The sequence below is a fragment of the Chamaea fasciata genome, unplaced genomic scaffold (genome assembly GCF_029207755.1).
Source record: "Chamaea fasciata isolate MVZ Bird 193981 ecotype frontalis unplaced genomic scaffold, bChaFas1.0.hap1 SCAF_1, whole genome shotgun sequence".
Taxonomy (NCBI): Eukaryota; Metazoa; Chordata; class Aves; order Passeriformes; family Sylviidae; genus Chamaea; species Chamaea fasciata.
Genome location: NW_027094086.1, coordinates 64,923,902 through 64,943,731, shown reverse-complemented (window position 1 = coordinate 64,943,731; position 19,830 = coordinate 64,923,902). Strand labels below are relative to the sequence as shown.

The 19,830-nt window shown below is 41.9% G+C and overlaps 1 protein-coding gene across 21 annotated transcripts in view; it reads left to right on the top strand.

The window, feature by feature from the left end:
• LOC136290773 (poly(rC)-binding protein 3-like) overlaps positions 1–19,830 on the top strand; it is a 498,211-nt gene that overhangs the window by 448,572 nt on the left and 29,809 nt on the right. For all 21 annotated transcript variants that reach the window (XM_066185213.1, XM_066185242.1, XM_066185233.1 and 18 more), the window contains 6 exons: positions 2,627–2,650; positions 2,749–2,781; positions 5,527–5,643; positions 11,458–11,589; positions 14,292–14,420; positions 15,226–15,369. In XM_066185213.1, the coding sequence (XP_066041310.1) occupies positions 2,627–2,650; positions 2,749–2,781; positions 5,527–5,643; positions 11,458–11,589; positions 14,292–14,420; positions 15,226–15,369 (579 nt within the window). The remainder of the gene's footprint in view (positions 1–2,626; positions 2,651–2,748; positions 2,782–5,526; positions 5,644–11,457; positions 11,590–14,291; positions 14,421–15,225; positions 15,370–19,830) is intronic.

Sequence of the window (19,830 nt, the reverse complement as noted above, 5' to 3'; positions counted from 1 at the left end):
GTATTGCCCATTAAGCAAATACTGGCAGATTGGCAGAGTTACGATGATAATATAAAAAATAGTAAGATCTTAAAAATCTGGGGCAATGGGTGTCCCAGATTTGTGTCACTGCTAACAAAAATGCTGCAAACCTACACAGCATGCTGGTATGGCTGTCTCAGCCACAGGAAAAGGTGTGACCTAAACCTGCATATTTGGAGAATATTACAATAATTTAGTTACAAGACAGAAAACTACAGTGAGCCCTTTTTTTCATTGCCATTCTCACAGAGCTGCTTCTCTGCACTGTATGTACGGAGGTGCAGATATCTCACAGCCCCAAATGGACACAAGGAACTTTGTCAAAACACTCACACAGCTCTGTGAAGTGTAGAGGTCTACTCTACATCAGCCAGCGGAACTGTAGGTTTGTTAAGCAGATACCACTGGAAGACTTGCAGCTCATGTCTGGACAATATCTGTTCTCAGGTCAGTGTGTACAAGAGTGCAGAATGCCATCTTGAAAGAGCAGTTGGAAGAGAAATAACATAGGGAAATGGGAAACAGAAAAAGCACAGTTTGAAAATAAACCTGAGAAGGGGCCTCACAGGACTGAGGAACTTTGTGGCTAATAAGGCATTGACTTCAGTGGGAATAAAACTATGACTGAAGAATCACAGACCAATGAAGGCTGGAAGGGGCCCCCAAAGGTCTCCAGTCTGATGTCCTGTATCAAGCAGGTTGCATTGGAGCAGATTACACAGGGCCTTGCCCAGGCTGGGTTCTGACACCTTGAGGGATGATGATTCTCTGGGTGCTGCTTTCAATGTCCAGCCATCCCCATGGTAATTTTTTTTTTCCTCACACTGAATAGTGTACAATTTGATATTTTAGCTTGCTTGCTTTATTGTACACTGCAATAAGACTCCCCTGCCAAGTCTTTTCTTCTTAAGAACAAATGTAGTTCTCTCAGCCTCTGCTCATGTGTCCTGTGCTCTGGTCCCCTGGCCAACTTGGTGGCCCTGCATTGAACTCACCTCAGTGTGTCCTTGTCTGTCTTGTACTAGGAGTCCAAACCAGGCCACAATCCTCCAGGCACGGTGTCATAAACAAAAGAAAACAAGAGCCATTTCCCCTAGCCTGCTGGCTACACTGCCTGCTAATACAGTCCAGCCTTTGATTGATCAGGAGCGCACTGCTGATGTACTCATTTATTTATGTTCAAGTTCTGAGTTAGGACCCTCGAGACTTTTTCTGCAGAGTCAGTTTTAAGGTAGCAAGTTTTTGTCCAGCTTGTCCTGCTGCATGGGCTTTTTACATCGCAGACATGGGGCTTTTCATCTGACTTTGTTCTACTCCCTGAGGTTTCTCTCAGCCCAGTTTTCCAGCCTGTCCAACAGTGTATTGACTGCTCCCTTCAGTCTGGTGTTGTGTGCAGACTTGCAGAGAGCATAAAGGAATGGTATGCCAGAATTCGTTGAAATAGGTAACTTCTTCTCACTGAAAAGTCTTCATGTCTTGTGAGCAGGATGTGAGGAGTTGCAAGCACAGCTTCATGTTATGAGCTTATAAACAACTGGCAAAAATAACTCAAGGTCACTGCAGGTAGTTCTTTCCTGCAGAGTGAAGTCAGTACCACTTTATCATGAGCCCATCACTGGATAGAGCATTGGAGGACAAAAAATTTCAAAAATTCTACGCTTTGGGCTTTGTTCCAGGATGGATCACATTGAAGTGTATGGACTGGGTGGGGTAAATAATGTATCATGCATCTGGGACAGCTCAACCATCTGAGGCAGTCTTTAACTGTAGAAGTAGATTTCAAATCTTAGTATAGGAGAAGAGTTTTATTTTCCTTTAGCTGGTCTCTCCATCACATGATGTCACAGCTGCATGATTTGGGTAACATATCCAGACTATTCATTTTAGTCTTAACAGTTTCATTTTTGCTACCTGTTGGTTTTGTTCACCAAGCTTTTAACCCTTGGGATGTTGCCAGAACTACCGCATTGTTCCCATACTGTGTGTTCACAGCCACACTTCTCAGTATTTTCTTTCCTTTGGTGGAAGATTGTAGGAGCCCAGTAGCAATTCCCAAATCCCTAAAAAGTGATTAACAATTATTATTCTCTAAGTGTTTAATAGGGAGATTAAGACAGGCCACCAGGTGTTTATACAATAACACTTGGTAGCGTGGAAATTCAGCTCTCACTATTACAAGGCATAAGGAGGGTAAAATGCCTACTCTTGGAGAAACCAGCAATTATTTTGATGCTTGTATTACACCTCATTTTCTCCAGTAGATTGTGCAGTTCTGTTATTTCTTAACTTTTCATATCCGATAGGGATTTGTCTCTGTTTATAGTAGCGGGATTGATCTGTAACCGCGAGATCGGTTTCTGTTACAGGTGTTTTTCTTGCATGATCAGTTGGCTGCAGAGCTGCATTTTTAGTCCATCCCTTTGTATCTAACATGGCATATTTGTATACAGCAACAATGGAAGGGAGCTATGCTTCACACTGAAGCATAGCATTATTTCATAGCATAGCTTTGAAATAAATGATAGTGAAATAGCTTAGGAACAGCACAAATGCTCTTCTGTAACAAATCATATCATTCACAGTGTCTCTTTTTTTTCTGTTCCAGGAGGTTGGAAGCATTATCGGAAAGGTCAGAAAATAACTTTATTTATATTCATGTCAAACTATTGTGTATCAGTTCTCTTTTCTTAGCCCAGGCTAACGTTTTTTTTTATGTTTCGTTAACAGAAAGGTGAGACAGTGAAGAAGATGAGGGAGGAGGTAAGACCAGCTTTGATGTCTTTACTTGCCTTCCTTTCCAGCGCAGAGAACAGTGAGTTCAGCACGTGCAGACCGATGCTGCCATCAAGTGGGCAGATCGTTTAACATCCCCGTTCTTTACAAGCACTGGGGTATAAATATGCTGGCCTAAATTAAACATTGCTGTTAATGTAACCTCGTTATCGCCGCAGCAGTCTGGAGTCTTTCATTCCCATAGCGATGTGCCTGCTGCTGCCTTATCTCGGGAACAGCTCACAGCATGGTTCTGTGCATCACCGTATCTTTCATTAACCTACCAACATCAGTCCTGCACATGTCTTGACCTCCTGGTAGAGTTTCCAAAAATCTGAAACCAAGCGTTAGACTGATGCACGTCAAGTTTGAGGGCAGACACAAGATTCAGCAGAGCTGGAGCCTGACGTGTATAAGCCAGAGCATTTCTCTGCCATGTCTTGGCAAAGCTTTAGCTTTTCCTCATTTTGCAGCTGTGAGTAGGATGTGGGCAGGGTAGACCTGCACACCTGCCATCTGCATCTTTTGAAAAGGCTGAAGACACAACAGGGCACTGCATAAACCTCAGCCTCCCCAGTGTCTGCAGGCTTCTTTCCCTGCCAGAGCCAGCTGTGCTATGTTCAGAGGAGTGTGCTCAGGTGGAGGCTACAGACCCACACTGGTCCTGCAAGGCAGCACATCCTGCCTGGAGGCACATCTAACTTTTCTGCTTTGAAGCAACTGCTAAAAGTCTAAGTCAAAAGACAAATCCTACTGTTTAAAACTTTAGGAGTACACTGTATAGAGGATAAGAAAAATCAGTTTGACTCTAGTAAAGCTGCAGTGCATTATTGTGTCAGCTGCTTTGTTGTTTTCTACTCTGATAGAAGGTCTGTGTCAGGGAAATGTCAAAGTATTTTAGTAAAGAAAATTGCAGACATCCATCTTTAAATATACACAATAGGGATTTCATTGTCAGGCTGGCTGAGTTCTGAGCTCTTTTTTTGATGACATGTTTTCACCCATTTTCACACGTTTGCTAAGACTTAAAGAAAAGAAAGATAAGAAAAAATGTTTCCAGTGGACTAAGTAAACTTAACAGTTGATCAAATACATTTTAGTTTAATTATTAATTATGATCATGAGCAGATATCTTTGTATATAAATTGTATGCATAAAAGGGAAGCTATCATTGGCGAGTGCTCCTGATTTCTGAGTAAAACATCTTAGAGAATACCTATGATCCTTGTTCTGTCTTTCAAGATAAATATCAAATGTTCTTCTTCAAATCCTGGAGCCCTGCTGTCATGTATATCTGGTCAGGAGACACTTTATTTTTTCTGGTTATTTTTTAAATAGTGGCATTTTATGCATCTTTATATCAGCACAGAACTAAGGGGCTGTATCTCCACATGATAACTTGCTCCCTCTTTAAATGTCTACCTTCTTCCGTACTTCTTTAAAAGCAGAATGCAACTTTTATTTTGACTTCCCTGGCAGATGTGGCAGGGTGCACATCATCTTTATGGTGTGAAATGTAGCTCTGTCTTTGGGAAAATGTCAGAGGCAATTCTGAGGAAATGTCAGGTAAAACTTCAGGCTTAAGAAAAATACAGAACCCTCAGTTCCATGCTCAGGTCGGTGGCAGGAAAATTTTTCTATTAATAGTGTTGAGCCTTGTTTTTTCTTCATGTTGTGTGGGGGTGCTGTCATATGGGGAAACACAGTGTCTTGCAGTAGAGCACCAGCATGGTGTGGATAAGGGCTGGGACACAGCTCATCAGCAGCTGTGTGGTGACACTGCAGGCAAAGGGCCAGACTAACCCTGCGTGTCTCACATTTGCTTCAGGCCCTGATCCCCAAGAGGGTCAGTGCCTGTGGTGAGTTGAGGCTCCAGAGACTTGTTAGGCTGCATTAACACATTTCCAGGACTGAAACTGCAGAGAACACGTAGGGTGGCTCTTACCTGAACCAGATTCTATCATTACCTACACTAAAGATCCTCTTAAATATTTATTTAAAAATATATAAATTTCTAAATATATAAACCCCCCTGGTTGTGATATTTTTCTCTTCACTGCCACAGCGGCATAAAGAGAACTGAGTATACTTGAGAGCCAGCCTGGCTTCTCTACAAGACTTCTGGTTCTCTAACTCCATCCAACAGGCTCCTTGCCCTATGGACACAGTAATGTTGGTGTTTCCTGTCCCTACCACTGCTCCTTTAAAGGGCTGCTCAGTGCATATTGACTGGCTGCCTTCACATGAGGCACATCTACAAGGATCCTTCTCCACAGTGCAAAGCAAGACCCCAGCAGAGAGGCAGAGAGTCCAAGCCCCACCTTTGGGGCACCAAACCAGAGAGGTGCATCGTGCCTGGAAATGCTGGTGCTCCCCGGAGACAACCACCTTCTCTTATTCTGCAGCTCTGGTCCTACTTAAGGTTAATCCTGCAAGAAGGAAGGGAAAAGACTTGATTATGCAATTATTTGCAACTTTGAGTTACAGTGGTGCTATTTGCATACTGCAAAGAATGCGGCATAAGTATTTATCCAGACAGAATCCGGCTTCCCACAGTTACATGAATTTTTGGAATGTGATCAGTTTATGCTGAAATTATATGATGTTGGGGCTGCAGTTGTAGGGGAGGGAATTAGATGCCTCAAGGTATTCCTTCTCAAACTATATCCCTAATCCTCCTTAATTTGCTCCCTGGGAAGTATAACTTTGAAAAATATTTGTTCCTTTTGACAGAGTGGTGCTCGAATCAATATTTCAGAAGGCACTTGTCCAGAGAGAATTGTGACAATAACAGGCCCAACAGATGCAATTTTTAAAGCTTTTTCTATGATTGCACTAAAATTTGAAGAGGTAAGCAAATAATTTTTTTTTTCTCTCTTCAAGTTGAAATACAAACACTTTGAATTTTCTCATGTCTGCTTTAATGTTAAATAGGATTTGTTTAATGTTCTATTTAATAGCAATGAAAGTGGTTATATTTTTATAAATGCTTGTGGCAGCAATGCTGAAGAAAAATAATGGGTCAATTTACAAGATATTTGATCATTTCTTTTGCTTTTTGGAGGCTTCAGGGAAAAGCAACTGCTTCTATTAATCTGCACTAATAGTAGGAAAAATGTCTTGGAAAAATTCTATTCCCATTGTGGGTTTGGAAAGAATAATTGCCTAACTTTTAACTCTGTTTTTGTATGAATCCAGTTGGTATTGATGTAAATATTATATATATATCAAAACGAATATACAGCTCATTTAACTAGAAATTTTTTATTGTAAAAACAAACTATATGATTACCATTTGCCACATTTAAGCCTTGTCTTTTAAAACCAAATAAAGGCACTCAGAGTAAGTAAGGCAGGAGCTCAATTCACTGTAGACTAAGTGTTCTGTGCAGATATGTATCTAAATTGCTGAGATTTCCTTCAGTTTCATCGACCAGCTACAATTAGATATGGTCACCATTTTAATGGAGAACATCACAGAAAAGGCAGCAGTGTACAGAACGTGCACCCTGGTCACTCTGGAGAGGATTTAATTTCCTCTACTTTTGAAAATCGTATGTCTAGTCCAGGCAACTCTCCTGTCCTGTCTGGAGAGGCAGATGCCCCTGCAGGAAGTAGTCCACCTTCTCCTAGAGGAGGAGCTTGCAGACAGGTAGACTGAGTCACCTGCAGCAGAAGCAATGGGCAGGGTCTCTCCAGAATGGATTAAACTAGAGAGATGTTAATCCCTTTCTTAAGAGCTCTTATTTCTCCAAGTCAGCAAAGTTAGTCTCCACATCTCCCCACAGCACAGAGAGATGGTGGGATTGATGAGAATTGTCAACATGTGCCTATACTTACACATGGCAATTCTTCAACTTCAGAGCAACATGACTGGAGGAGAGCTTGTAAGTCACCAGATGCAGCTGTCTTCTAGAATCAACTGTATGTCTTGAAGTTGCAACTTCACAGCACGATCAAAAACTAGTTAGATTTTTTTCCATTTCCTGATACTGGGTCCTCAACTTCAGGTCTCTGATAATTAGACACCTTTTCCCTCCTCACCTGAATTTATTCATGAACAGTTCATGCAGCATTGTTTCTATGCCAGCGCTGGCCATTATTTTAGATAATTCTTGCCTTTCTGTCCCTGAGGATTCCCTTTCTAGATATGTATTTAGAAACTGCTTTTATCCCTGCACACCCTTGCTTTTGCCAGAGAGAGGGATCCAAGCACAGTCTTTCAGAGGATGCATTCCCCACCCCTCTCATGACTCTAGTAGTCCCTTTCCACCTTTTTCCAGTTACATTTTATATTAAACGTCTGTGTTAATTGTGGACAGGTTGCAAATGAAGTTCCACAAAGGTTTATAGGTTTATTTAACAGCATTAACAGTCCCCTGTCCTACTTTCCACGCTGTCATATCCCTGCCACTGCTGGAAGTGCCTCACCTCCTACTAGTGTAATGCTTTGCACACACCCATGCTTTGCCTGGTGTCCCCAGCTCCTGCTCAGGTGTTTTCACCTCTTCAGTCTTGACAAACATTCCTGTCAGGCTCCAGACAAATGAACTTCTTTTTTAATACTGCAAGTGTTAATCCCGTTTATATTTCTTCAGTCCTTCATGGGTTTTCAGATCTTCCTGTGTGATATTCCAAGCTTTCAGCATGTTAATAAAATGTCTTAGTTTTGTGGCATGGCATCTTTTATAAGAATGCTTGGGGTTTTTTTTGACGGTTATTAATGTAATAATAATGATTTTGAGGTTTAAGCCTGCAGAACCACACAAGTAATTCTGTCCAACCCAATTTCAAAACCTCCTATTTTCATCTCTTTCTCCTCTTCATCTCCTACTTATCATGGACCAATCCCTGTTTCTTCTAGTTTAAGAGGTAGCTTGGTGTACAGTGCTGTACCCTCCAGTCCAGACAATGCTGGAGAGAGCAGTGTCTCTACAGGAAAAACATGTTCCTCATCCTGTAAAATGCTGAGAGAATCATTAGCACGGATAATCCCTGACAGTTCCCACCAAAATGAGTACCCAGTAGAAGCAATGCTGCATTTTCAATACAAACATCAAACACTGCACGGCATCATATCCTCAGCTCACCACCCAACGCGACGTAGTCTTTGAAAATGCTGCAGGTAGCAATATGCAAAGAAAGCTGAAATTCAGGCATCTGGCTGGATTTTGTGCTTATTTGAACTTGCAGGTTTTAGAGGGTAGCCTGTGCTCTTCATGTGAGCATTAGCAAAGGAGTATTGGCACTCCCTGCAGATCAAGTACTTCTCTGAAATATCTTTATTTAGTTTTAACATAATTGATTTGTGTTATATTTAAAAGAACAGCAGTAAAGAAATAGTATTTGTAATACATATTGTATATATAATACACAATATATGTAATCTGTTAGGTTTCCTATAAATCTTCCTGCCAATAAAATGAGGTAACTGTAACACTCTGAAGGCAAAATAAAGTGCTGTTTCAAAAATTACAAATGAGCTAGCTACCAAGTGCTATTTTTCATGCATATCTTTTTGCTGGTGATTTCTTCAGCCATTTAAAAAATTCAGTCCAGCTCTTGTTATTGCAGCGCTGTTGAAACAGAAGAAAAAAGATGCATGTGCAAGACTGCTGCTTTGAGGGATCTTTTTGGTGTTATTTATGCATGCCCACATGAAGACCTTGAACCCTTAATTTCCACCCTACAGCTGTATACCTGGAGATAAGCAGGTCTAGGAAGTCCTAGAATGTTTTTCTCATGTTAGTAAAAATTTCAAAATGTGTCAGATGGATAGAAAAATGAGAAAGGTTGTTTGTCTTGTGGTTGCTCTATAGCCTTATATAACTCTGCTTTGACAGCCTTCCTAATGGAAGTTGCTTTTCTAGCAGTCTTCTGATGAATTTACAAGCTAAGAAGGTATTTACATAAATACCTAAAGTGTTCACTTCAGGGGAGAAAGAGAGCTGTTAGAAAATGACCCTAACCCAGGCAGACCACTGGAATTGCAAGAGGGGACATTTTAGCGCAGTCATTTTTGGACTGGAGGCTGAGACCCAAGAAATGCAACTGTAACTTCACTGGTGAGTGGGGCAGCTCTAGCTTTGCTTTTAAGTCTGCATAATCCTCTGAAAGCACATGGTACTTAAGCACTGGAATAACCAGCAGGCACATCTTGGTAATCAGACCTGCTCCAGATAAATAAGAAAAGGATTTTTGGAAACCTTGTTCCTCGGTAAACATCTATGAAGAACTTGCTCAACTCTAGGAGGAAGGAGAAAAGGAAGGTGTTAAAGCAATCAGGGTGATGCCTTTCTGACAAACATTAATTCTTGCCAGTACAACTGTGGTTGGTCCTTTGGTGGTCATTTCCAAGCGAGGAGCCACCTCACAGAATCCTCCTTGCTATGAAAATTGGACAGTTTAACTACTCCTTTGAAACCAGAAAGGAAGAATTTTAGTATGTTTTTTTTTTTCCTTGGAGGTTTGGTAGATTTCTGAGCTGCCAGGTTAGTTTGTCTTGGGAAGCCTTACATGCTATGACCCTGGGATGCAAGGAGTTAGGGATGCTGCTGGCACTTCAGCACTTCCAGGCTCCCAGTTAGCCTGTCTCGGCTGAGGAGCAGCCCACCAAGCAGGGAGAAAGCCACACAACGTCCAGTTGTAGTGTCTGCCAGAGCCCTGAAGAAATGGATGCAGTGCCAGCAAAAGTTAGAGATTAAGTAAGTAGGAATCTCCCAGTTTGAGAGATGAGTGTTCTGTGGGAAATTTTCCAGCCATCACTGCTCAGAAGCCTGCAGTTCTGAAGGGGATTTTTTTCTGCCTATTTCTCCTTTGTCATGTTTTTAAGCTAGAATAATTCCTGTATGCACTCCATGCTGCTGAGCCCCCATGTTTAGATTTTGCTCTTAAATGATGAGGACAAAACAAAGAGAACAGTGCCTTCCAGTTCCTGCAGAGTGCTTTTGAAGGTAGAAAGTTCAGTGAAGGCTTTGAGGCCAAGCTGCATATGATATGGAAGTAGGAGACATTATTAAGTTTCATGCTGTGTGGCTGAAGAGGATTATTCAGCTACAGGTTCCTCCACCTGACACAAACTTGATACAGTGAGATGGCATCTTGCAGCTGAAAAATTGGCCTAACTTTATCTCAGATACATGGGTACTGCAAAATTCTGTTATCCCTCTGGCTTTATTTTGGATTGCAGTCTCTCACTGACACAGCCACTAAACAGAATGAGAGTTACTACTGGCTGGCAGAGGAATGATTTGATAGCTGTCACATGCAGCAATGCCTTGTTCCATTCGAGATTTTATTTTCTTCTCGTTTAAGTTAATTAAAGTCATACCAAGCCTTTTCTTGGAGGGAAGAATGCTGCCATCATAATTGGGTAGGATTCAGTGCTGGTGTCACCAGGCTCCCACACTGGTTCAGTGAGTTGTGTAGAGTTGTAGAGTTGCTTGAAGTGCTGAATAGTTTTGTTGTTTGTTTTTTAATGATTTGGAGGTCTTGATTACACAATATAGGCACTTTTTTTTTTTTAACGATAGTCTTTATAAGCGTAGGAAATCACACCAGTTCTGTCTGCTGGAGCTCTTGTGTCATAAATGACTTAATAGGAAATGCATGTTTTCTCATTCCTGTCCTAATCTTTTAGTAACATTCCTGTGGAGAGTATGAGCTGTGCCATGCCACCTCATGGATGAGTCTTCTCAGCTCATAGCTAGTGTTATCAAAACACTCTGAGATTCTCCTGAGTTGTTGATCAGCTGCAATGCAGCTTGTGGCTATTTATTTTTTCATCCTAAGTTCCCTCAAAGCATGCCACTAATCAGTGGGAAGATAAGCTTTATCTTTTTCTCTGTGATGAAGTCTTTAGAGGGATTGTTTTGTCTTGCCTGCAAGATTTTGAACAAACAAAATATATTTAAAACAATTTAAACCTTGCAACAAGTAGTGTATTGAAGTGCTTATGAGAGTTTGTAATTTAGTCTCATTGGATAGTGGAATACACAGATGTATGTTACATTACCTGGACACAGGCAATTACAATTCTGTTGAGCTTTTTGAACTCTGGTTGTATAACCATAATGGAAAAGATTTTAGAAATGGTGTAGTGTTACAAATATTTACGGACCTGCTACAAAAGATAAAGTAAATCTAGAGGGCATCAGAAGACATCAAAATCATCTTATTTTCTCTGCTTCAGACCATTCACATGATCTTTGTCGTTTCTGAATGAATCAAATCTGGGAAGAGACGTGTGAAATGTAGAGACATATGACGCAGTGTAAATTTTCTAACTGAGGCGGTGAAAAAGAGACCAAAACAGACCAAAATGGGTTTTGGAAGCCTGTGAATCCGAAAGCTTCTTTACCTTTTCCATCTGTTTTGGCTGATCCAATGGCAGACATCACCTCCTCCTCCTAGTCCTGCCCTCTGGTCCCGCAGCATGGATCTTGCAATGCCAGACATCAAAAGGGCTCCCCTGGCACAAGCTGCTTCATGCTTACAGTGTACCACCGGCAGAGCTGTGGTGGGCTTTCCTTATCACAAAAACCAGCCAGCTGGTTGCACACTCCCCAGGTCTCCACAGACAGCCTGGGCATTTGCTCAGAGCCCCTGAGTGCTCAGCAGGAGTGACAAATCCCCCGCTAATACTCGCTGGCACTGTGATTGCAGGACATAAACGCTTCGATGACAAACAGCTCGGTGACAAGCAAACCACCCGTAACACTGCGGCTCGTCGTCCCAGCAAGTCAGTGTGGATCCCTTATAGGAAAAGGAGGTTCCAAAATCAAAGAAATCAGGGAGGTAAGTCTTGGGATGTGTGCTGGGGACATTGCCCAGCTCAGCATCCTACTGCAGTGTGCCCTGCCAGCATCACCCACTGCACTTTACTGATCACACTAACATGAGCTTGTGTCAACTGAAAAACCTGGAAAAGCCTTGCTCTGGGAGAAGCAGGGTGTCCAGCACAGATGGACTTGTACTTTCCTTGACACTAAAGTCCATGTATGAAATAGAGAAACAGCTTTATAATGTATAAAGTCTTTCATGCACAGTTAAGCAAAGCAACAGTGATAAATGGCTCTTCAAGTTTCTCTTCCAGCCAGACTCTTGCCCAGGAATAATCAAGGGACCCCAAGTCAAAGAGTTGCAGCCATTTCCGAATTAGTTACCACTCCTACAGTCAGAGAAAAGCCCAAGCACCATTGGGGATACCAGGCTAGTAGGTCTACTTTCTAGAAAAGAGTGATTTTCATACTTCCGTGTTTCTCCTTAATGTCACTGGGCCACAGGTGACCTGATCTGATGCATTCCAAACACATGCAGAATTTATTTTTAGTCTAGACTTTAGCTAGAGGTATTCATTCAGTGTGCTAGGATCCACTTTTTTGTCTAACCAAAAAATGCAAAAAGTACCATGCAATGCCTGTTTTAACTCTTCCACGCATGACTATAACAATACAGCACATGCCAAGCCAAGGATCTGGTGTTTGTAACCACTCATACAAGAAAATCAGGTGCATCCTAAGTTATATAGAGAAAATCTGAATAGGACATTTCAGAAAAATTGATTGTTTTTCTGGAGGAAGTGACAATATTCCTTCTAAATTTGAATTCAATCCAACATGGGATGAAGTTTTTAATACTGAGATAACATGTTGATCTGTTTTTTAATTTGCCTGTGTCAAGATGAAAGGCTTTTGACAGGCTCTACAAAGTTGAAACTCTGTTTTTTTAATCTAAAATGTTGATTCAATACAGATGGTTTTATGGAGCTTTTAAACTGATTTCTTAGTTGTGTTAAAATAGGAGCAGGCATGAGTGTGAACTGTGTGCTAGTGATTGCTTACCTCTAGGTTTTACAGCTGTCCATACTTTGGATTTTATATTAAATATTGGTAACTTCACTCAGAGCGCTGTGGGAATGTGCTCAGGACATAAGTTTTAAAGGTGAGATTGGTTAAATGAAGTGACTGAAGTGATTATCCTGGTGAGCATAGTTTCAGAAGCAATTGCCTATAGTCTGGTACAAGGAAGTAAAGGGATAGTGTTTGGCCAAATAGGTGTTTTGATAAGGCTAATGTAGCAAGAAATCACACTGCACATCTTCCCAAGCATAAGGGTAATGGACAAAATATTACTTGTTTCTTGCCACTGATGTATGACCAAAGTCAGAGAATGAACAAGATTAGCACTGGGAGTAAATGCATAAATGACTTTGTTGTTTGGCAGTCTTGTGCTGGATGTACAGATACCCAGGAATGTAGGGAAAAAGCAAATACCAGGAAAGAGGGGGAAATCAAGGAGCATCCAGCCCAAGATGTGGTCTAATTTCATCACACAACACACTGAGCAGTTGCAAAAGGAGAGTTCTTTTGTGTTCAGCCATGCACCCAGGAACAACATGTAGGGCTGCAATACTATTTTTGAGATAAGATTGTGAAAAAAAAAGAAAACAAAAGCATGAAGTGTTGATCAAATTAGGGTGAAAATCCAAAGTCTGTTATAAGGCACAGAATTGATACTTTGCCCTTAAACAGCACTGGTGAACAGAAGATGAAATCAGTACATTAATCCATCTTTGGAAAGAAATATAACACATGTGTTGTGTATAACTAGTAGGAAAAAAAATTAACTCCATGCTGACAGATGCAAAGTCAATGGCTACTGAAAATATTTGTATTTTGGAGCCCAAATACTGCATTGCAATATAAGTCAGGAATAAATCTTTCGTGCAATATGTTAAAGAGCTTAGTCAACATCAGATGCCTGGGTTTTTCTCTATTGACTGAAAAGGTCTTCTGTGTTTGTATTATAATGTCAAGGGTTGTTTGGGCCTCCTGTATTTTCTTCTTTCTTTGTTTTGTTTTGTTTTGGGTTTTTTTTGACTAAGACACACTAGTGCCAAGATCAAATATGAAAAACAGAACAAAAAAACCCCCAAAAGTGGCTCATTACTTTCTTGGGTTTATTAATGAGCTAAAAGTTGATGATATGCATATATTTAATCAACACTAATTATGATTTAGAAGTGCTTCTGTACCATATAGCATAAGGAGGCCCCAAATTTCAACAAGAGACACAAGTCAGCTATCAGTAGATTAAAGAGCCATTTATCAGTAGATTAAAGAGTGTCTTGTTTGATTAGCCAAGCTTGTTCAATTATTAGGGTTGTTTTCTTTTTATTTTTTTATTATTGAAGCGTACTTCATTTCACACTTTCCACTTTTTAGTCAGCATTGCAACTGTCTTTGGTTAAAATGCTTCTCCTGAAGTTCAGGTCGCAGTTTGATGTACTAACCTCCCTAGGGTGGTAGCGTTGGCAAACTTGCTTGAATAGCCAGATCCACGTCCAGGGTAGGAGTTTCCACACGTGCTCTACCACGTCCAGCAAAGAAAAGACAAAAAGTTTAGGGGTGCACCCCCCCCATTGTATCAGTGAATGGCTGGAGAGGTGCCATCGCCTGCATGGCAGTGACAGTGTCTTTGCTCTGTCTCTGCTGAAGTCCACAGGAGCCCAGGTGCAGGTGGCAGGGGACATGCTGCCCAACTCGACGGAGCGCGCAGTGACCATATCCGGCACTCCCGACGCCATCATCCAGTGTGTGAAGCAGATCTGTGTGGTGATGCTGGAGGTAAGCGGGTGCCGAGCATGTCCCTTCTCACTCAGGAGACACAAACACATTATTAATAATTGTCAATTGCCATGGGCTCCCCTGAGGTGCTCTCTGCCCTTCCCGTGCCAGGGATGTCCAGAGCCTCTGTAAACTCTGCTTTTCCTGGTGTTTGAGAGCCTCTTGCAGCAAGGCTGAGCAGTCAAAAGTTGTCATGACTGTGTTGAACAACAGCTAGGTCCAGCACAGTCATTCTGAAAGAAACACAGTTTATTCTGATGAAGAATAGGGCAGAAAACATCCAGGTCTTGTTTAAAATAGAAATAATTCTGACCAGCCAGGACTTTTTGCTTCCTTAGAGTCAGGTCATAGCATAAGACCAGTAAGTCATTTTTATGGCAGTGTTTAGATTAAATGATACACAAAATAAATTTGCATAAAAATCTGGGCATTTTAATCCTTGCTGAAAATGTCCATTATTTCCAAATCATTGACCATTTTCAAAACTGTTCCCATGTTTCCTGAAATGCCTTAACATGCTTAATGAAGCTTTATAGCTTCATCTGACAGTGGCAGTAATGAAACCACAGGTGTCACCATTGCCTGTTTAGGCCATGCATTCGAGTCCTCAGCTCTTCCCTTGAAGCCCAGACAGGAGGCCTCTAGCGTGCTTTTGGTCTAATGGGGTGGAGGGCAGGATGGGCTGGGCTGGGTTATTTGCATGCCTTGGTTGTCTGAGGTGACCAATATTTTTAAAGAGAGACATATTTTTAATACAAGCTCTGCTTCATTCTGCATTTTGACTGCTCTGTGTTTTTGTCTGCAGTCCCCACCCAAAGGTGCCACCATCCCCTACCGTCCCAAACCTGCCTCTGCACCTATCATTTTTGCAGGTGGCCAGGTAAGAGCAGACACCATTTTGGCTTCAGCTGGAAACCACACCGTCCTGGCCCAGCCTCAGCCAGCGCCTGTTAGTTTTCAACTTTTACTCTTTTCTTGCCTGGTATAGTACTGATGTGCTTTGTCTACTGTGTGTGCTTACAGTTTTGCAGGACAGGAAAGCACTGCATTGCAAACTTTACACAAAATTTTGACCATCTGGTATTTTACAAAGATATAACATTAACTTCTGTAATTAAGTAATTAATTACGTTAATTTAACATTAACTTCTGTAATTAAATCTGCCCTTCTGCAGATTGAGTGGTGTCCAAATCAGGAGCTCACTGAGTGTGGCAGCCCTGCTTCTTGTAGTGGTTGTTTTGGTTTTTTCTTAACTTGCAGCTTCATGAGCAGTATAAGCAGTTTTGTCAATTTTCAGAGATGATGAAACAGCAAGACATTTCTGCTAATGAAAAGTGTCATTTTTCTCTCATAGTTTTCACACTTTTTGGGATCAAATAGTGCATTTTGCTGTAAGGATTTACACACATAATTTCCACTGCTTGTAGTCCCTCGGGACCAAGTAGCAATGGAATTCCAAGGTGGTTGGAACTACTTACATGCAAGTATAGACTTTCCCAACCATGGTGTGGAACAGCCTGATTGATAACACAAGAACAGCATTCCTGTTTCTTTTTTTATGTAAGGAAGTTTTGATGATTCCCCCTTCACCTTAAGCTGCATCCATCAGGATTGTCATCTGCCTTTAAAAACCCACATGCAATTGGTTCTTCTGTGTCTTTTAGTAATGACTGAAATGGGTCTGCCAGCGTGTGACAGAGTCATAGCAGGAATGCTTTGCCATCATCCATTGCAGGGGGAATTCAGCTTTCACTGAAGAGCCAGTGATGAACAGAGCTGATAAATACCCTAAAAACACCATGGCACAGTCACAAGGGGACCTGTGTAGCCACCAAGCTTCGAGCAGTGGTGGAGGAGTGAGATGATGCAAGCCCTACCTAACTCAAGGGGAAATCGACCCCATAAATCCAGCCTACAGGAAGGCAGACATCTCTCTACTCAGGATTAACATATGTAAAGCCTCTCTGGCAGTAAGGCACCCCCACCCAACCAGATCTTCTCCCCAAGGTCATGCAAAGGTCTCTTTAAGGAATTCCCCCATTACCTGCAGGGTGGGACATCTGCAAGCAGGCTCCCCCTCCCACCCCATCAGCCTATCCGAGGTCATCACCCTGTCACAGGGTGTGTCCCACCTCGGGCAATTTGGAGGTCGTATGAGAAGCTGGATTTGGGGTTTCTGGTGAGGTTGAGTGCACAAGGTGCTGCTGGCATTGTTGGTGTGATGACCCATGCCACTACAATCTGCTGGTGTATAAGGAAGCTCCTGTGCCTCCCAAGCATATGCCAGAATGTTTCTGACAGCCCTTGTAATGAACTGTCTCTGATTTTTTTTTTTTGTCTCAGAGTTTTACCTTCTACTCTGTAATAATTTGTTCTGATGTATATCCAGATTTTCATAATCTGGATGTAGTAGCTTTCATCATGCTCAAGACTTCTCTGTTACTGGTTATCAAAATAAGAAATCTGCTTCCTTAGTGACCAAGGAAGCTGAATTGAAATGTAAAATAATATGCCAGAAACTGGTCTATGACTGAAAGTTCAGAATAATTTACTCCATATATCTCAGTTTACACTGCAGTGTTTTCCTTTAAGCAGTATGTGTGTGTATATATATGCAGCAGCCCATTCTACCAATGTTGTAATTGCCATTGCCTTCAAAGACCGTATATGATAACTCAAAAGCATTGAAACTGTTGCTAGAGGATGCTGAGCAGTTTGTATAAATAATTGACAGTATCCTATTTTCAGATCTAATAGCTCTTGTCATCTTCAGTTTTATCAGTTAAAAAAGTGTTCCCACTTTTCTAATGCAACCTTGTTGATGTGAGAAAGAGTGTAAGAAGGAGACACCTTCTGTTTGCTTTGAATTTCTGTGTGCTCTGACTAAGCAGAATTTTTAAGAAAATGCTTAAGGTGTGTTTGGACACCAGTATGGAAAGACACTTTAACCAGGTTTCATAAGTGGAAAATTAATACCAAAACCAATTTTTTTAGCACTGTTAGTTCCATTCAACCTTGCAGCTAAGCTATCAAAATTTACTTTTCTATTCTAAATTACATCATGGCTATCTTGAAAGGATTTTGTTTGTTTAACACTTAGTAAAATAAGTAACATTAGCAAAATATAATCTCTGGCTTTCCTTAAGAAGTTGGGGTTCTTCCACTCTAAGTATTGCTTTTAATTCTCTTGTGCTTCTTTGATACTGCACTGCATAACAAAACTAAAAGGAAACTGAACACTGCCATGCTCTGCCCTTATTTAGCATGTGCAATGGTTAAATTGGAAATTTCTACCTCATGTGCTACATTGGTGTTTAAATGGGCACTCAGAGGGTGCAGCTTTGCTTTATGCCTCTTTCCAGTATGATGGTCTGAATTGAGGAAGATGTGCAGACCAGGTCATCCCTGCAGTTACTTTGGTCAGTAGGAAGTTGCCCTTGACTTAGATCCATAAGCCCATGTGCTTAGTGGACCATTACAGGACAGTTGTCTTAGTAGCTTCTAATCAGGTTTGAGCTTAGCAAGCCTCAGCCCTCAGCCCCAAAACACATGGTTCCCCTGACAAAGGGTAAATGAGACAGAGACTGTTTTCTCAAGCTAAATCAATCAAATGACGTTTTGGCAGCCTAAGAAATTAAAACCTTTTCCTTCTCTCTCTCTCTTTTTTTTTTCTTTTTTTTTTTTTTTTTTTCTGGGGAAGAAAATTCAAGACCCATCTTGTCCATTCTGGTTTGATGGTTTTCATGGACTGCCAAGCAACCAAGTAAACCTGGTCTGAGCACTGAATGTTCATTGTTTTTGTTACTTCTCCAGTTTGTTTGCTTCCTTCTATGTACACATGGAAGTATGAGGGAGAAGAATGATGAGGGAAAGGGTGACCTCTATTAGGTTTGCTTATGACTTTTTTGTGATGGGTTCTTGCTGGTTTGCAGACCACTGCTTGGAAAACAGCCTTGTAAAAGAGCCTTGTAAAAGATGTTCTCTCAGCTGCGTTTGAAGTACAAGCTGAGACCAGAAAAGACACTTGTGATCCAGCACAGACGCTCAGACACCGGAGCGTGGTTTCCAAACCTACTGTGTGCTCATGGACCCAGCTGTAACCTCCCTGAAGCTGCTGCTGTGCTTGGCTGAGCACAGAGTCCCCTCCCCACTCAGGCTGCCCTCATTTGGTGAAACAGTTAAACAAGTTTCACTTGCTTGAATACATGTTTCCTTTAGACCCACTGATGGTAGTGATCACTTGTTTATGTGGACTGGAACCTTTTCTTGTGATATATAACCCATCAGTGATGCCCATTCCCTATAGATGCACATGCATGTTTGTCCATGAACCTCCCGTAGAGCCTGGTACACACACTTCTCCCTTGAAAACTGCTCATGTGCATAATGCTTGCCAGATTGTGGCCTGGCTTTATAACTAATTTAAAAACTAAATTAAATGTTTCTTCTCCAGAAGGGAAATTCTCCTGCAGAAATGTGCATCATGCAGTTGAGACATTAAAGGTTTTAATATCCGAACTCCATTAAATGAATTGTTTTATCATTTGCAGAGGATTCATTACTTTCTAAGAGGCCTTTTGTCAAATAAGCATTTTGCAAACTAAGCTAATCAGCTCTGTTCCTGTTTGTAATTCTCCCACTACAAATATTTATGTTATAATTTGTCCTTCTGCTTTCCTGCCTAAGTACAAGCACATTAAAATTTTTCTGACATGCCATTCCTTCATACGTAATAGAAAATCATAAACTCTCTGCAGTTTGTTTTCTGTAGGCCTCTGCAGAGTTGAACAGGACCAGCAGGAGTGACAAAGAGGCTGTGCTAACTGGTGCCAGGCATGCCACCCTCACTCATGCTTTTTTGCCCCCACACCTCACCCCAGTGCCTCCAGAAATGATGCCAGAAACTACATCCCTTGCACTGCTCTTGTGGTGCAGAGTGGCTGGATTTGGAGGGAGGATATTTGGCTTGTTGTGGAAGATAAGACTACCCATTGTGATGGGGGGTCTCCATGATGCTCCTGTCTCCAAACTGGCCTGCTAGCCCTGTGCCCAGGCTCTGCAGGACAGGCTGCCATCAGCACACGTGCTCACTGGCACAGCAGCCTGGGCATGAACCCCGTGAGGTGCCCCAGGGGACACTGTTGCTGGCACTTGGCATCTGTGGCTGTCAGCAACCAGACAAGGTGGCTCAGAGCTGGCTGGCACATGGCTCTGCACACACGTGGCAGTCAGGAGCTGGAGGACGGGCCAGGCATCCTCTGGTCTGTCCCCTCCTCACTGTGCCTCTTGCTGCTGTGCCATCAGCATGTCCCTAGGTGCAGGGGTGTCACTGGCCACCCCCTGTGCTCCTCGACCCCCTCAGTGTCCTCAGCTCTGCTCTCAGCAGACAGAGCTGGACTGAAGAGAGGT